This window comes from Periplaneta americana, chromosome 2 (genome assembly GCF_040183065.1).
Source record: "Periplaneta americana isolate PAMFEO1 chromosome 2, P.americana_PAMFEO1_priV1, whole genome shotgun sequence".
In the NCBI taxonomy this organism is placed as follows: Eukaryota; Metazoa; Arthropoda; class Insecta; order Blattodea; family Blattidae; genus Periplaneta; species Periplaneta americana.
This window is the reverse complement of record NC_091118.1, coordinates 198,138,051-198,155,660: the sequence shown is the minus strand read 5'-3', so window position 1 is coordinate 198,155,660 and position 17,610 is coordinate 198,138,051. Positions and strand designations below refer to the sequence as shown.

Here is a 17,610-nt window from a genome sequence, read left to right as displayed (position 1 = left end):
GTGTTCTAAATTTCATGCCTGTATCTTTAATAGTTCAGAAATTATATCCATTTTTGTCTGGCAATGTAGCAAAAAAAATTAAGTTACTGGAAACCGATAAAAGCGGGCGTGTGATTTAAAAATCCATAGCACAGGGAGTTTAAAAATGACGTCTCAACATCCGATAAGGGCACAAATACTCACAAAATGTTATGCAATGCATTCCACACATATCAAAGGGTATTTTAAAGAAAAAAAAAATTGAAAATTTAATTTACCGGAAACAACAATAAAAGTGTGTGAGTGATTTAAAAATCCATAACGCAGGAAGTTTAAAAATGGCGACTCAACATCCGATAAGGGCACAAATACCCATAAAATGTTATGCTATGCATTCCACACATATCATAGAGTATTTTAAAGAATTTTTTTTTTACTTTTACTCATTTTTCATCAAAAAATACCATCCTCTCCCCTTAAATAATAACTAAAAGAAATCCCCATGAGAAAGTATACAGTGGAATGGAATTTAAATTCAGTGCTGTTGAATGTGGTGGTAGTCCCCAATGTTGATCTGTAACTTTGAGAACTGATCAGTGAACAGCAACAACAAACAAAAAATTGAATATTCATTCTTGATTACACACTTTTAACACTTGTAAAACACTGTGATGCTTAAACTTCTTAAATGAATAATTTTTACATTCAAAATGTGTTAATTAACTCCATTATCAAATTTCAAAGCAGAAGAATTTACTAGAAGTTCGGTAATGGCCAGAAGTTCCCGCCAAAACTAGTCATTAGGTAAAGTACCATAATAGTTCCGTTATTTAACACAGTGAAGGCGTAAAAATTATTAAATTGACAAGTTCACATCATTAGAGTTTGCAAAAGTGATGTTCTCTGTGAGAATGCTCTTTAGAGGATCATAGGCAGGTAACTGATTTTTAGGTAAAAAATGTTTTTTTTTCTGCTTGTAAATAAATGACTGCAACTATAGTCCCGTCACTCTTATTTCTGGCAGCCAATCACGTTGCAGATCGGCTACATTTAAACGTGTGGGTCTTGTGATTCACTCCTGATGACGTTATGCATTTCCTAAGGCTCGATAAATACTTAATATAATCGCCCGCCATTTTGGCTCTTTCGTTGGCGTTTGAAGAAAGCACACGAGGACGTTATTTGCTGCAAAATTTTCTCAATTACAATGCATTTGATTTATTATCATAGGAGTTACGACATGATAATGTTTAATGGTGTGGCAAATAGATTCCTAGTCTGGTAGTTCGGCAACGAAAGAACAAAAATGGCGAACGGTAGTACCTACCTAGACTTTATAGAGCCTTCACTTTCTAATGTGTAAGCAAAGAGGAGGGGTCACGCCGGGAATAACAACATCGCGACTATAAGATTAAAATTCGGAACACTAAAGCATAAGTTTATATATCAAATTTTATTCCACATAAAAACATATATTTTTATAACTTTTTAATGTAATTTCAAATAATAAAATTACACTTTTAATACAATTATAAACTTAATGTTATTTTTTTCTTTTGTATTATATATTTTAATTTTTTTAATTTAAATTTAAAAAATTTCAATTACATAAAAGTAAACACAATGTGAATGTATTTCGTAGTAAATAATTACGTGAGTCCTCTGTCTATTGCACTACACTTGTGAGCGTGACCTGACTGCACATGGCTACTTTGATATGTGGAATCTGTGAATCCCCTGTTACATCATGTGTTATGCATGTGGAATTTTTTCAATTGTTCGTGTTGTCTTGATTGATTGAGATGGTATCTATGGAAAGTGAACAGTAATGCCGAAAGTAGTCAAGTGTTCTCATTTGCATGAATATGTTGCTGAGTTTAAAGGAATATTTACAAATGACGGGAAAGTTCCATATTGTCAGAAACATGGGAAATGTATAACAGCATACCAGTGATCTCAAACACACAGAAGGAAGGTCAAGACTCTCGTGAAATTGAGAATTTGTGTGCCAGTGATATTCTTTTGCTAAAATATGAAAGACTATCTTCTTGGGACGTAGAAAGGTCCTTTTCCAGATATCATACATTGTTCCATGATAACAGACATCAATTTGTAATTACTTAAATTTAATTTAGCCGTCATAAGTCATTTAAATGTAAATATATTATCAATTACAGTTAGAATCTCTTCTTTAATAAAAAGAAGTCGACAAGGTGCATCATAACGAGAACCAGTTAAAATATAAATACTTTTTTTTCTGTATACCAAGAACTTTACGAACACTACTACGGTTTCTCCAAAGAGTGACACCATAAGTGAAAATATTATTGTAGAATGCATAATAAGTTATTTTCAAATATTGTTTAGGTAATACATTTTTAAAATACCTTAAAAGATAAATAGTACTGGAAAGCCTAGAGCAAATAGAATTAATCTGAGACTCCCACGTCAATTTATGGCTAGAATCCAACACAATACCTAAAAGTTTAACATGATGTTGAAAATATTAAGATTTTCTTGTAATGAAAGTAAAATCTGTCGAGTTTTTGTAGTAGTAAGGCAAAAATCATTTACTTGAAAACATTTATAAACTTCATCTGTAGATTCGGACATAAATCGAGTTATAATTGTAATATCCTTTTCAGAAGAACAAAGAATTGTATCGTCAGCAAATAAGATAGATTCACTACTTTAGTTGGTAGTTAAATCCTTACCTATGACCAAAAACAATGAAGGGCCCAAGACGGAGCCCTAAGGAATGCCACTTTCTATTTTAGCAACATTAGTTTTTATCCATTTTGAATCTTGTGTACACTACTTTTAACACTTGTATATAAATGACTGGTTGATTGGCAAAGTTACTCGTGTTAAATTACATAAGCAACTGTGGCTTACAGCTGTTTCGGTGCTTCTTCGATGGTGTGAAGAAGTACAGCTGCTTATGTAATTTAACACGAGTAAGTTTGCCAATCAACCAGTCATTTATTAGTTTTTACTTCAAATATAAAATTACCTACTTCGATGACATAATATCGGAATTAAAATATTTTAATATTTTTAGAACATAAAACATAAATCCCTCAAATTTTTAGCATCTAAAAATCAGTTTCCTGATTATAAGAGTAGTATCCAGTGCTGTCATGGTAATTTTTTTCTTGACCATACGCCACACTCTTTATTTTTCTCCCTTGAAATATATTTTACTTTTCTCTCTCTCTACCTCTCCGACCGTCATTTAATGGTTCTTTTAATATATATTTTACGACGCTTCATCAACTGCGATGGATCCATTTGTTGTTAATGGATTTATGGAAAAACTCTGGAAGAAACCTCAACCAGGTAACTTATCCCAAGTAAGAGTTGAACCCTGTTCTGCTTGTTTCACAATCAGACTTGCTAACCGTTACTTAGAATCTTTTAATATAAAAAGACGTGAAGAATTATTGTTTTTATTTACATTTTCGTAATTACAAAATAAGTTTGATTTAAGGAATATCCTATGAAGTCCTCACAGTAGATGCACACGTCTTGATGAATCTTGAAGCATGTATCTGCAGCACTTGGTGTTTTTCAATTATACAATTATGGTTCTATAGTGATGGACCATTATGATCATAAACATCATATAAGATAATTATACTAGGAACAGCAAGTGAGAATCTAAGATCAGTACAGATCTCCACTCCTTCCACTATCACTCAAGAAAATACTAGTGGAAACCCTAGTAATGCCCCACTTCGATTATTGTGATTTTCTACTGACTGACCTCAATGCCAACCAGTCGCAAAAATTACGTGTTCATAATTCTTGTATTCGCTTCGTCTGTGATGTCCGTCGCACTGACCACATTACCCCATCCTTCCAAACTCTAAACTGGCTATGGCTTAACGAACGTGGAAATTTTCATTCTCTTGTTCTCCTTTTCCAAGTCCTTCATACCTCTACACCTACCTACCTTGCCTCCCGTTTCAGTTACCTGTCATCATATCATAATCTCTTCACATGCACGCAAAATAGCCGCATACTAGCCATACCAACACATAAGACATCATCGTATTCATCATCATACACAATCTCGCTCTCGCGCTTGTGGAATACCCTACCCAGTGACATTAGAGACTGTCGGAATTTAGTAGCGTTCAAAAGCAAGCTTATTTAGCATTTTCTTACTGCGTAGAGTAGGTTTAATTTTTACTTAATCAATAAAAGAAATGCTTCTCTCTTCTTAACTTTTACAATAAACTGTCTAGCTTTTATTAATCAGTTAATCTTTTAGTACTTTGATTTTTATTGTATTTGTAAATTTAATATTAATTGTAATTATAATTGTAATTGTATTCTTAATATTGTAGTTGTAATCCCCTGGTAGAGGGGAAGAGAAGGCCTGATGGCCTTATCTCTTACTTACTTACTGGCTTTTAAGGAACCCGGAGGTTCATTGCCGCCCTCACATAAGCCCGCCATTGGTCCCTATCCTGAGCAAGATTAATCCAGTCTCTATCATCATATCCCACATCCCTCAAATCCATTTTAATATTATCTTCCCATCTATGTCTCGGCCTCCCCAAAGGTCTTTTCCCCTCTGGTCTCCCAACTAACACTCTATATGCATTTTTGGATTCACCCATATGTGATACATGCCCTGCCCATCTCAAACGTCTGGATTTAATGTTCCTAATTATGTCAGGTGAAGGATACAATTCGTGCAGCTCTGCATTGTGTAACTTTCTCCATTCTGGCGTTATCTCTACCAGGTTAAATAAATAAATAAATAAATAAATAAAAATAAATAAAATAAATAAATCTCCGTGTAAAAATATAGATCTCCATGTAGGCCTACAAAACTTAGGCATGCATATGCTGTATAGGCAGAATTTTCTCTTCCCCATACGATTAATTAAAAAATTATAGGTTCCCATATGCTGTATGGTTCCATATAGCCCCCATGATCAGAATGTGTGAGGTGTCTCACTGTTCGCTACAGTTGTTACTTCCTGGTGGGGAGATAATTTGCTCATCCAGTGTAATTGGATGTACTACTGGAAGATTGTAGTTGATGAACATTAAGTAAACTGATATTTGTTGAATAATCAGGTGCTGACTGGATGCGAGCCTGCATGGTTGCCAGCAACAGGTGGACAGGTACCAGAGGGTGCTCTGCCATCTGGTGAGACTGAAGATGGAGAACCACTCTTCGTTGGACGAGCAACTCACGAGGGCACCACAACAGTGGGAAAGGTAAGCGTAACTTATGGATGTAAATAACATTTTTTATGTGTAAGTGAATACAAGAAAGTAATAAAGCTTTGAAACTTCGAGATTAATTTCGGGTTTGAGTCTTGTGTTGTGTTGCATGTAGTGAATTCTCAATTGAAGATAAATATCTGTACGATAAAAACTACGATATTTTTCATGATTTTTTTTTCTAGAAATCTCCTTACTTGTGTGACAATGTGACCTGTTTTGGCTCTTGTTAAAAATGTTTGAACATGTCTGGGCAAGTTTTTGTATATTTTCAGGTCATTTGGTTTCTTTTGTACGGACTGTAAAATTTGTCCTTTGTCGGAAGAAAGCCAGTTGTTGATCCATATGTTTATAAAATGAGACTTTACTGAAGCAAAGTTGAATAATATTTAGTTATGTAGATAAAACTAGGATTATGAAACTTACATATTATACAAGACATATTGTACAAGACGAAATGAAATTCTTAAATTAGTTGAACCTAAATATTTCACATCTGCTGCTTTACTACACAGTACAAATTATGGTCCACGGCTATATAGTTCGATAATAAAATTTCATCCAGAATTGACTACTTTAAGCAATGAAATTTTCAGATCCAGAATTAAAAAATTTATATGACAGACCTCCCTGTATATATATTATGTACCGTGTATTGTAAAACAAGTTTATTTCTATCCTAAGTGTATTTTTCTATTTTATCTTGGTTACTATATCAACATGACCTGCACTAATTATACTACTAATAATAATTTAATATTAATCCATCAATCTAAACATAGTCTCTTTTTCACTCAGTTATTATTAGTATTATTATTTACTAATTTTATTATCATCTTTATGTGAGCTTTTTTCTTAAGTATCTTGTCTACAAAGTATGTGTATTATGTGTATCTATGTAACGGAACTGTCCCCAAACACGAGCTTTGCTCTTTCGGGGTATTTTAATGTAACGTTTTTATGTATATGTTATTAATAAATAAATAAGTAAATAAATAAATAAGTAAATAAATAAATAAGTAAATAAATAAATAAGTAAATAAGTAAATAAATAAATAAGTAAATAAATAAATAAGTAAATAAGTAAATAAGTAAATAAATCAGAAAATAAGTAAATAAATAAATAAGTAAATAAATAAATAAGTGAATGAATGAATGAATAAATGAATAAATGAATAAATGAATGAATGAATAAATGAATAAATTAATTTAAAGTAACACCGCCAAATAGGCAATACAGATCTCAGATTATTTCTCTGCCGGTCAGTGGCCGTTAATTTTCAAGTGGCTTATCTTACGTGGGCGTCAGCGTACTGACAAGCAATACAAATTTCCTCCCATCACCTCACATCCCCACCTCAAATGTGTTGTTGCACAGAGGCAGAGAGAACATACGAGATCTGTAACACCGAAATCTTGAAATCTTAAAACTAAATTTTCATGTTTAATCTTTCGTACACTACTTTTAACACTTGAATATAAATAATTGATTAAATGGCGATCTTACTAGTGTTAATTATGTAAGCATGACAGAAGGCTCTAAGGATGGTGTCAAGTAGCACCGAAACAGCTGTAAGCCGCACATGCTTACATAATTAACACGAGTACGATCGCCATTTAATCAACTAAATTTTCTTTTAAAATGAAACAATTTCCACGAGACTACCAATAGGTGATAAATTTCTACTACTATTAATTTCATTTTAAAATCTTCATTCAACATTCAAATTTCACTTCTACATCCCAAAAGTAATTAAACTAGATCTTTTCAACGATTTTTGTCTTTATGTTCATTCTATCATATTAAATCCAAACAAGGTATAATTTATATTGCTTTTTCATATTATTTCTTTTACTTACTATTTTTGAAAATCTACTTTTTATTGATTATTATTTCCAAATATTTGGAATGTTTGACGTGTTTCTGTTTATATTCCGTTTACTAATTTTCTTTCTCTATGTCCATATATTACCAGATAAAATCATGCAAGTCTTAATTATGTAATTGCTAAGGAATTTCAACAATTACGTAATACTTTATTCAGTAAATTAGCACTGCAGAATAAATATATAGCCTAATGCACAAATGCGTATAAAATATAGACTGTTATAACGTAATGTTCTCTACATATTATCAAGTACAGTACTGACATAGTCCCGTAACTGTTCTTAATTTTTTTTTTCTTGCCAATTTATAAGATATGTTCGTTAAGATTTCATTCGTATAATTTTTATAAATACTTTCGTTTGTATCTAATATAATACTGGATTTCTGTAAGTTACTTTCCTGAGCATGTTTAAGTTGCAATTCAACCATGTGGCACGCACAACATAAACCCGAATCACACGGGGATAGTTTACAGGAGTCAAGTGCTTGAAGCCTCTAAACTTGATGCTATATTTGTGATCACAAGGAGACATTAAACTTGAAACCATGCTTGAAAAAGAGAGCGCGCTAAATGTATTCGTAGTGGAGTTTGAATTCTTGTATTCTGTTATAGTTAATAAAAATCAATAGTGAACTGGCATTTTTAGTTTGGTGAAGCTGTAATACCTTGTTGAAAGAATTAGGTGAAGAAGGTCCTGCAGAATACAGGAAACATCTCAGAATGAGTCCTGTTTTAAGGGTTTTTAACTTTTTTTGAACCACTTCTACGTTTATGTTTTCGAAACCTTGTTTCATGAGTTCACTGACTAGTTTCTGGAATAATAATTCCCGCTTGTTTTTATTGAGCTATTCTTTGTCACGTACATTCCATAGAAGTTCATACTTCTCATACACTTCCAAAAACTTTATGATATCGTTGGAATTCCACTTAGGGGCGCTCATTATTAATAATTATTAATTTACTTCGACAATAGGCCTAAAACTACAAACTTTCTACTTACCAAGTTGCTACAAGTTAGCATTCACACGCGGGAAGTGGTGGAGTCAAGTTGGTCACGTGACGGGAAAGTAGACACAAAAGTTGACGAATCGTCAACTCAAATTCTGCTTGACCGCCAAGTCACGACTTGACTGTCTCGACCATATCACACAGGGAAAGTTGAAGGAAAGTCGACTTGCTCCAAGCACTTGACTCCTGTAAACTATCCCCGTGTGAATTAGCCTATAAACCCGAATCACACGGGGATAGTTTACAGGAGTCAAGTGGTTGAAGCCTCTAAACTTGATGCTATATTTGTGATCACAAGGAGACATTAAACTTGAAACCATGCTTGAAAAAAAGCGCGCGCTGAATGTTGTATTCGTGGTGGTGTTTGAATTCTTGTATTCTGTTACAGTTAATAAAAATCAATAATGAACTGGCATTTTTAGTTTGGTGAAACTGAAGATGCCACCAGCACATATTCAAGCATGTGTGCAGCTAATTGGCGCCTTGTTATTGTATGAATTACAAAATATTCTTGAAAAAAAGGAAAAGAGAACATGGGTTAAGAAATGGATTCGTAGAAGAATTATGCACAGTGCATCTAATACCTTGTTAAAAGAATTAGCTGAAGAAGGTCCTGCAGAATACAGGAAACATCTCAGAATGAGTCCTGTTTTAAGGGGTTTTAACTTTTTTCGAACCACTTCTACGTCTATGTTTTCGAAACCTTGTTCCACGAGTTCACTGACTAGTTTCTGGAATAATAATTCCCGCTTGTTTTTATTGAGCTATTCTTTGTCACGTATATTCCATACAAGTTCATACTTCTCATACACTTCCAAAAACTTTGTGATATCGTTGGAATTCCACTTAGGAGCGCACATTATTAATTTACTTCGACAATAGGCCTAAAACTACAAACTTTCTACTTGCCAAGTTGCTACAAGTTCGCATTCACAGGCGGGAAGTCAAGTTGGTCACGTGACGGGAAAGTGGACACAGAAGTTGACGGGTCGTCAACTCAAATTCTGCTTGACCGCCAAGTCACAGCTTGACTGTCTCGACCATATCACACAGGGAAAGTTGAAGGAAAGTCGACTTGCTCCAAGCACTTGACTCCTGTAAACTATCCCCGTGTGAATTAGCCTATACTGGCGTATATGGGAAGTAAACATTAAGTTCTGTTACAAAGAATCAATTAAGAAACCAGTCAAAATGCGAAGCAATAATGTAACTATATTGCAATACCCGTTTTTAATGTTCAGATTTTCCTTACCTTTCATGGTGGATTGCTGGCTGGTCACACACACATAAGATTACTTGGTTACACTCACATACCCATACTACTGGCGGGTGTGTTATCTAAATGCGATAATCGCTACCTTGTTATGCAACTTTGTGTTCCTATGTCATAACTAAACACTTGAACATAGAATAACTACGTTCAAATTATCTTCCATCCATATCTAAAATAAATTTATTCTCTTGTTCTGTATCCACTACTGAATTAAAGTAGGTATTAGAGGTGAACAAACAGCTTCGTTCTTTTATCCCAGCAGGTAATAGATGTTACGTAAATGTAGTCTATTTACAGTGGAAAAAATAATGTTGTCCTTGAGTTCATAATCACTCGCTGCCTTATTGTGCTACAGAAGAAAAGCTCCATAATACTAAAATGTTTGTGTGTCATTTGTTTTGTTTTAATGAGAATAAATTAATATTAAATTGTAACAAAACTAACATAACCAAAGGTCCCGGGTTCGATACCCGGCCCCGGAACAATTTTTCCCTCGAAATTATTCAAATTAACTTTACAGGGAGTTATTCCTGAAATCTTAATTTGCAAAACTAACATAATTCAATTTAAATCCTGTCCAAATTCAACGTCGCAAATTTCTAGCGCAATAATTAACAATAGATCCCTATTAGAAACAACAACAACCAAATTTCTTGGCTTAAAAATCGATAATGTGTTAAATTGGAAAAATCATATTAAAGAAATTACCCCCATACTAAATTCAGCTTGTTTTGCTATTAGATCTATGCAAAAGATAGTAAATATCAATACCTTAAAAACAATATACTTTGCATACTTCCACTCGGTAATGAGTTTTGGAATAATATTCTGGGGAAATTCCACAGATAGTAACAATATATTTCTATTACAAAAAAGAGTAATTAGAATAATAGTAGGTGCCAAATCTAGGGAATAGTGTAGGACTATTTTCAAAAAACTACAAATAATGCCTATCGCTTGTCAGTATATCTTTTCATTAATAGTCTTCCTCGTATGTAATCGTGAAAACTTTGTAACTAATTCAACAGTTCATAGCATAAATACCCGTCAAAAAAATGACTTTCATACTCCATTGGCAAGTCTATTGTGCTATCAAAAAGGAGTGCGTTATATGGCAGTAAAAATTTTTAATAGTTTCCCTATCGATATAAAAAATGAAACTCAAAACATAAAATTATTTAGGGCCAAATTAAAGAAGTACCTAATTTCTCACGCCTTCTATTCTGTAGGTGAATTCATGACATTCAATAACACTTCAAGGAATTGATACTACAACTATGTGTTGTACTAGTAGACTATATTGTAAATCTCGTCTGTATATATTTCATCTAGACTGTGACTATAAATTAAGATTTTATAAGAGTATTAAGTTTTTTGACTTGTTCCATATTCTAGCTGTAAGCATGTATGAATACCATGGAATGTTAATAAATACAATACAATACAATACAATACAATACAATACAAGTGAACTGAAGGAAGGAAGAAGACATTGATTTAGTTTTCTTGATTACGTTTTTAAGTGGCTTTTATTAAAAATTGTATACATGTGATATATTTACCAGTACTTCTTACTACTTGATATGGCAGGCCAGCTCTGTATGCTGACTTCATGTGTTTCTTGTAGATTTAGTGGTCAGTGACCAAAAAGCTGAGTTAGAATTTCGTTCATTATTTTCTCTTAATTGAAGTTTTTGTTTCTGCAGCACATATAAGGATCACCTTCAAATTTATACAGATGGATCTCTAAATCATAATAATGGGAAATCAGGAGCAGGGTATTATATTCCAAAATATCAAGAAAGTTATTTCATACCATGTTCATCCTCCTCCAGTCTTGACACTGAATTGCTAGCTATTGATGCTGCTCTTCAGTGTGTTACTCAAATTTCTGAAAAATCTATTTGCATACTTACCGACTCCAAGGGGGCTATATTTAATATAATTAAATATGTACCAAACCTATATGCACATAGAATTATTCCAATTCAGAAACAACTAAGTAAACGAAAAGAACTCCAAAAGGAAATAACATTTCAATGGTTACCTAGTCATTGTGGTATACCTGAAAACGAGAAAGTCGATAATATTGCAAAACAGGCAACATATTTGCAACCAAGACCTCTTCAAGTGATATCTCTATCCAGTGCTTTTGCTTCAGTAAAGTCTCATTTTACAAACCTATGGATCAACAATGGGCTCTCCTCTGACAAAGGAAAAATTTTACATTCTGTACAAAAGAAACCAATGACCTGGAAATGTACAAAAACTTGCCCAGACATGTTCAAACATTAACAAGAGCCAGAACAGGTCACATTGTCACTCAATTGTATCTACACCGATTTCACATTTCTGATAATCCTACTTGTCTGTGGTGTAATAATCATGATGAAGATCTGGAACACATTCTTCTATACTGTCCATCCATAAACCACAAAAGAAGTAAATTAAAATCATCAGTACTAGTTGCAAAAGACACAGCCCTGCAGTATATATTGACTACACCCCATCTCTGGCTACTAGCAACAGGCATCTATAATGAACACCGATCAAAATACCCCTCATTTCTCGTGAAAAACAACTGAATAGACTATAGTGGACTTTATGTTGTCAGCAAACAGCTGGATACATTAAGAAGATTGATTGAAGTTTTTGTTTGATTTTGAAATTAATTTAGTTATTGTATCTTGTTCAGAGATGAAATTTACAAGTACTGATATATGTTGTGGAGTTTCTGGTTCATTATGGCAGATTTTACAATAAATAAGTTGAATCTACACAGGTAATTTGATTGTGTGTCCAGGGCTGGCTCTTGCTGCAAAACTGTACTAGATTTATAAATTTGTAAGATTCTGATAGATACATCAATATCATTTGGAGTTTTCTTAACACACCGTAGTGTTCTTACTGATGTTTCTGATAACCACTGACGTTTCTAGTTCCTAAAGAATATTTTTGCACCGTATTGATGGCTCAGTTCAAAAGGGAAAAACACAAACTACGAACTGAGACACATAGTGACCCGTTACACAGTACATGGTTTTCACCATAAGATCTGTGTCCCCAAGAGATACCTCGAACCCAACGACGAATGTGTGTGTGAACTGTGTCAGAAGCTGTGTGGACGATATCACTTTGAGAACTGCCGTGAAAAGAAAACCTCGCTCACAAACTTCTGTAAAGACTAAGCTACAAATCCTATGCACATTGTGCGCATTTCATTTCATTCATTCAAAAGGGAAAAAACTCAAAATTTGAAGTTTCGAGAAACCTGCATTTTAAAGCTTTATTTTGCTGTGAAAAATCACAGGATTATTGAAATTATTCCAGATTCTGTTAATGTTGTTTTATGTATACTGTAAGTTTCAAATTAGAGTGTATTAATAAGATTTTTCACAGAAATATGAAGCTTTAAAATTCAGGTTCCTCGAAATTTTAAATTTTGAGTTGTTTTCCTTTTTAATTGGGCCATCGATATTAAAAGAGTGACTGAGAGAAATATCTGTACCAGAGACACTTCTACACGAGTTACAACCATGACTTTCTTGGTTGGAACAATGGTCTGCGTTGCAACATTTTTGTTCCTTCTGCACAGTTAGTAGATTGTAACATAGACCGTTATTTGGCCCAGTGCATAACAATACCATTTGTTAACACACCCTCACCACTATCTACACATTCTTTCCTCCCACAAAACACTAAGCAAAAAGAAACTGGAAAAACGCGCAAAATCTCGCTAGAAGTTTGAGAATGGTGACAAATCGTGCCGAAACTAGTTACTAAGTGTACCATATTAAGTTTCATAAGTTAATGCAGTGATGTACAAAAGTTGTTAGTTTAACAAGTTTTAATTATCATTAATGATTAACTGTAAACTATGCTGTCATAGTGTTTCCATATTAATATACACAGAGGAAATGCAATGAAAATGATGTGAATGTTTCAGGTGCAGCAAAGCCACAATGTGTGTTACATTCCTTACGGAGGACAAGAATTGAGTTTCCCTGAATATGAGGTGCTGGTCGCCAAGTAATGCTGCTGCGTTTGGGCGATTGTGGGTTCCTTAACTACTTTAAAACGAACTTTACAACTGAAAATATTACAATGTGTACGTGTTAAAATCTAAAACCAATTTAGATTATTGATCCTTATATTTAAAGAGTGATTACGTACATAGTAACAAGGGAAGAAATTAGAGGAATTCACGTAACTGCAAGCGTCAGCTTCCACTGCACCTCTGTTTCTTCGTATTAATCTCATTACAATGTAAGGAATTATTGAAAGGCATCAGGAGCTATTTTTAGAGATATATTTATCTTATTGCATTGTTGTTAGATGCATTTGGAAATAGTTTACAAATGACGCCCACACCTGCCTTATATGAGATTGTGTTGCCAACACTAATTTAATGTGATTTGCTTTGTTATGTTTATATTTTCTGGACACTGTAATAAAGTATCATCTGATAAGTTTGTGTTTTGAATTCTTGTTTTGCAGCATGTACTGTTATCCAATTTCTTTCTTTTCATTGTCATTCTACTTATCCTTCCCGTTTTTATTCTTCTCCTGTTTCTCTTTCCCCTTGCTCTCTGAATGAATAAAAACAGAACAGTGTGAAGTTACAATTGCCCTCGAAAACCAAGATGGAGGGGATGAATAATGTTAAAAATAGTAATTCCATTAAGGGGAAACCATGCATCAGCTATTCATAGATTTCAAAAAGGCATATGACTGTTAAGAGAGAAATTTTATACAATATTCTTATTGAATTTAGTATTCCCAAGGAACTAGTTACACTAATTAAAAGGTGTCTCATTGAAACGTACAGCAGAGTCTGTCGGATGCTTTCCAATTCACTGTGAGCTATCACCTTTACTTTTTACTTTTGCTCTAGAATATGCTATTAGGAAAGTCCAGGATAACGGAGAAGGTTTGGAATTGAACGGGTTACATCAGCTGCTTGTTTATTCAGATGACATGAATATATTGGGAGAAAATCCACAAACTATTAGAGTAAACACGGGAATTTTATTTGAAGCAAATCCCGAAAAGACAAAGTATTGTCGGACCATCGGATCTGTGCCCCTTCAGCGCTGTCGTCGTTCTTGGAAAAGTTAACGCCTGTACTCACTCCATTCCACCCGCTTTCCTCCCACCACGTGAAACAGCAGGCCACGAACCTTGCCGAATAGGGATGTTGCCAAACTTCTGTCAAACGGTGTCATAAATAACTGGTCCTCCATGCTACAATATCATTTCTTTCAATCAAAATACATCTTGTATTTCTACATTTTTTAAACCTAAATCCCATGTCTCGAATCACTTTCCGTAGTTTTTCTCTCTAACCTTGGAAATTATTGCTTCTCTCGCAACCTTCAATAATTTCTTCAATGTCGGAACTTCTTTCTGCACAGTATAAAATTCGGTTCATATCATCTATAAGAATTAAAGATTCCCTTTGTCTGTTCTTCCCTGGTGATTCTAGCTTTTCAACTCCTGCACAGACTCCCTCTCTCCTGATTTTCTTTATTAGGCGCTCTGACCTGCCTATGTAAATTACATAACATGTTATATCAGTATTAGTTAAGTAGTTTTAATACGTAATCAATTGAAATAAAATAAGCCTCACCTGTGATCGCAGTTGCTATTTTCATTGCCTGATTTATAGGAAACAGATACTGACCTGTTTGTTTCTCTTCATCTAAAATACTATTACGTAAGTTACTTGCTTAATATTTCTTTCGCCACTCCTTGAATTGACAACACTGGACTGCAAGTGCAAATAAACTGTCCTGCAAGAAGGCTCAAAATTGTGAATAGTGGGGGGAGAGAAAGGGAGAGAGATAGAAAAAAGAGAGAGGAATGCAGGGAGAGAAATGAATTACCGAGGCTGAGAAGGAATTAGGGTTCAGTTCGCATATCAGATGGGGACACAGATCTGGTGGTCCGACAATATATGATTACGTCTCGTGACCAGAATATTGTACGAAATGCAAATACAAAAATTGGAAATTTATCCTTTGAGAAGGTGGAGAAGTTCAAATATCATGGAGCAACAGTAACATGGAGCAACAGTAACAAATAAAAATGACACTCGGAAGGAAATTAAACTCAGAATAAATATGGGAAATGCCTGTTATTATTCGGTTGAGAAGCTTTTGTCATCCAGTCTGCTCTCAAAGAAACTGAAAGTTAGAATTTATAAAACAGTTATTTTACCAGTTCTCTGTGGTTGTGAAACTTGGACTCTCACTTTCAGAGAGGAACAGAGTTTAAGGGTGTTTGGAAATAAGGTGCTTAGGAAAATATTTGGGGCTAACAAGCAAACATCTTCATGGGGGCAGATAAAGTTTCTTTTTTCTTCCACCATGTTAATAATGTCAAAACAAGTGCTTATACAACTTTTTGAATCCATAGAGAGGTGTAGACAGCTGTCTCACACTGGTTTTGATTACAGACTGCAGACTTCAACACAGGGATACAAAAGTTGATCACACGGTATGACAAATGTCTCAATTCTGGTGGGAAATATGTTGAAAAATAACTCAACAATTGCTGTATCTGTTTCAATAAATCTTTCCATGAAATAGTGTTTCCTTTCTGTAAATGGCCCCAGGGAAACTTATTTTTTTTATGGCTCTCATAATTGCACTCGAGTAGCGAAAATTTATATAAGCAATTGTTTAAACATTAACATGATGGAAGAAAAAAATTAACTTTTTCATGTCTCCATAGGAATGTTTGCTTGTAAGAGGGATGAAGTTACAGGAGAATGGAGAGTTACACAATGCAGAACTGCACGCATTGTATTCTTCACCTGACATAATTAGGAACATTAAATCCAGACGTTTAAGGTGGGTAAGGCATGTAGCACATATGGGCGAATCCCGAAATAATATAGAGCGTTAGTTGGGAGGCCAGAGGGAAAAAGACCTTTGGGATGGCCGAGATGTAGATGGGAGGATAATATTAAAATGGATTTGAGGGAGGTGAGATATGATGGTAGAGACTGGATTAATCTTGTTCAGGATAGGAAATGATGACGAGTTTATGTGAGTGCAGCAATGAACCTCCAGATTCTCTAAAAGCTGTAAGTAAGTAATAATGCTGAAAAATTTTATGTTCTTCTAGTGTCATAATGTTTTCATTTCCTATTTAATAGCCCTTTAATCAAATGTGGCTAAACATATGGTGTGTAAGTTGAGATAATTGTTTTTAGTGCTGTTTTCTCGACTTTGAAATTTCAAACAGTTTTTGAATAATAAAAGCTCCTTGCAAAACAGTTGTCAGATTGGTCTGAAATTTCTCAAAGAGATCAATTAAATGTTGATAAATAAAATTTAATTAGCATTTGTATGAATCAGAGCATATTCATATTGCATATCCTATATAGGCAAAAGCGACTGTTTCAATAATTCTAAGTAAGACACTGATTGTCCACCGCTGTGGAGTAATGGTTACCATGTCTGACCGTGAAATGAGCGGGCCCGGGTTCAAATCTTGGTCGGAGTTTTTTCCATGGTTTTCCCTCTGTCAATTGAATTAAAATTGTTGGGTAACTTTCGGTGTTGGACCTCGGACTCATTTCGCCACCATTAATCCACATATCATCATCATCATCATTATCCATACAATAGCACGGGTTAAGTTCACTGCATGGAGTGCTGTATTCATACAGGAGCGCGGCTGTTCAGCTAACCAATCATTCACAGAATAGGCGTGGTAAGCACAAAAAGCCTTTGGAGTTTGGGTCCCTCCTCCATACAAGAGAGCAGAGGCGGCTCCTCAGGGCAGGCAGGGTAGGCTAAGCCTACCTCAACACATTTAGAAAAACCTAAAAGTGGATATTTATTAACTACCCCAACACATTTGGAAAACCTTATATAATTATATACTCTTGTCTAGGTGCTTAGAAATTCTTCAATTAACTATGAATGGGATTTTTTTAGGGTTAGTTGGACGTTGCTTACTACTGGCAGTTCGATTTATGCGACAAGAATACACTGGACAGATCACGATGCGTCAGAACTGTCAGAAGGTAGGCAGAAGCGAAGTTAGCCGACCTTCCACGTAACTTCAAAGCTGGCCCTGGAGTAAGCATTAAAAGAGATCGCTATTCTAAATGCTTTCTTAGCGCATGCGTTCTATGCTGAAGCCAGCGCGCTAGAATTCTGCCTGCCCTAACGAGAACCCACGAGCATTATCGAACACCTACGA

At 34.4% G+C, this 17,610-nt stretch overlaps 1 protein-coding gene across 2 annotated transcripts in view; it reads left to right on the top strand.

The window, feature by feature from the left end:
* LOC138695016 (uncharacterized) overlaps window positions 1-13,862 on the top strand; it is an 81,279-nt gene extending 67,417 nt beyond the window's left edge. For both annotated transcript variants that reach the window (XM_069819304.1, XM_069819303.1), the window contains 2 exons: window positions 5,074-5,217; window positions 13,340-13,862. In XM_069819304.1, coding sequence (XP_069675405.1) covers window positions 5,074-5,217; window positions 13,340-13,426 — 231 coding nt within the window. In that variant the 3' untranslated portion in view covers window positions 13,427-13,862. The remainder of the gene's footprint in view (window positions 1-5,073; window positions 5,218-13,339) is intronic.
* The last annotated feature ends 3,748 nt before the right edge of the window (window positions 13,863-17,610 follow it).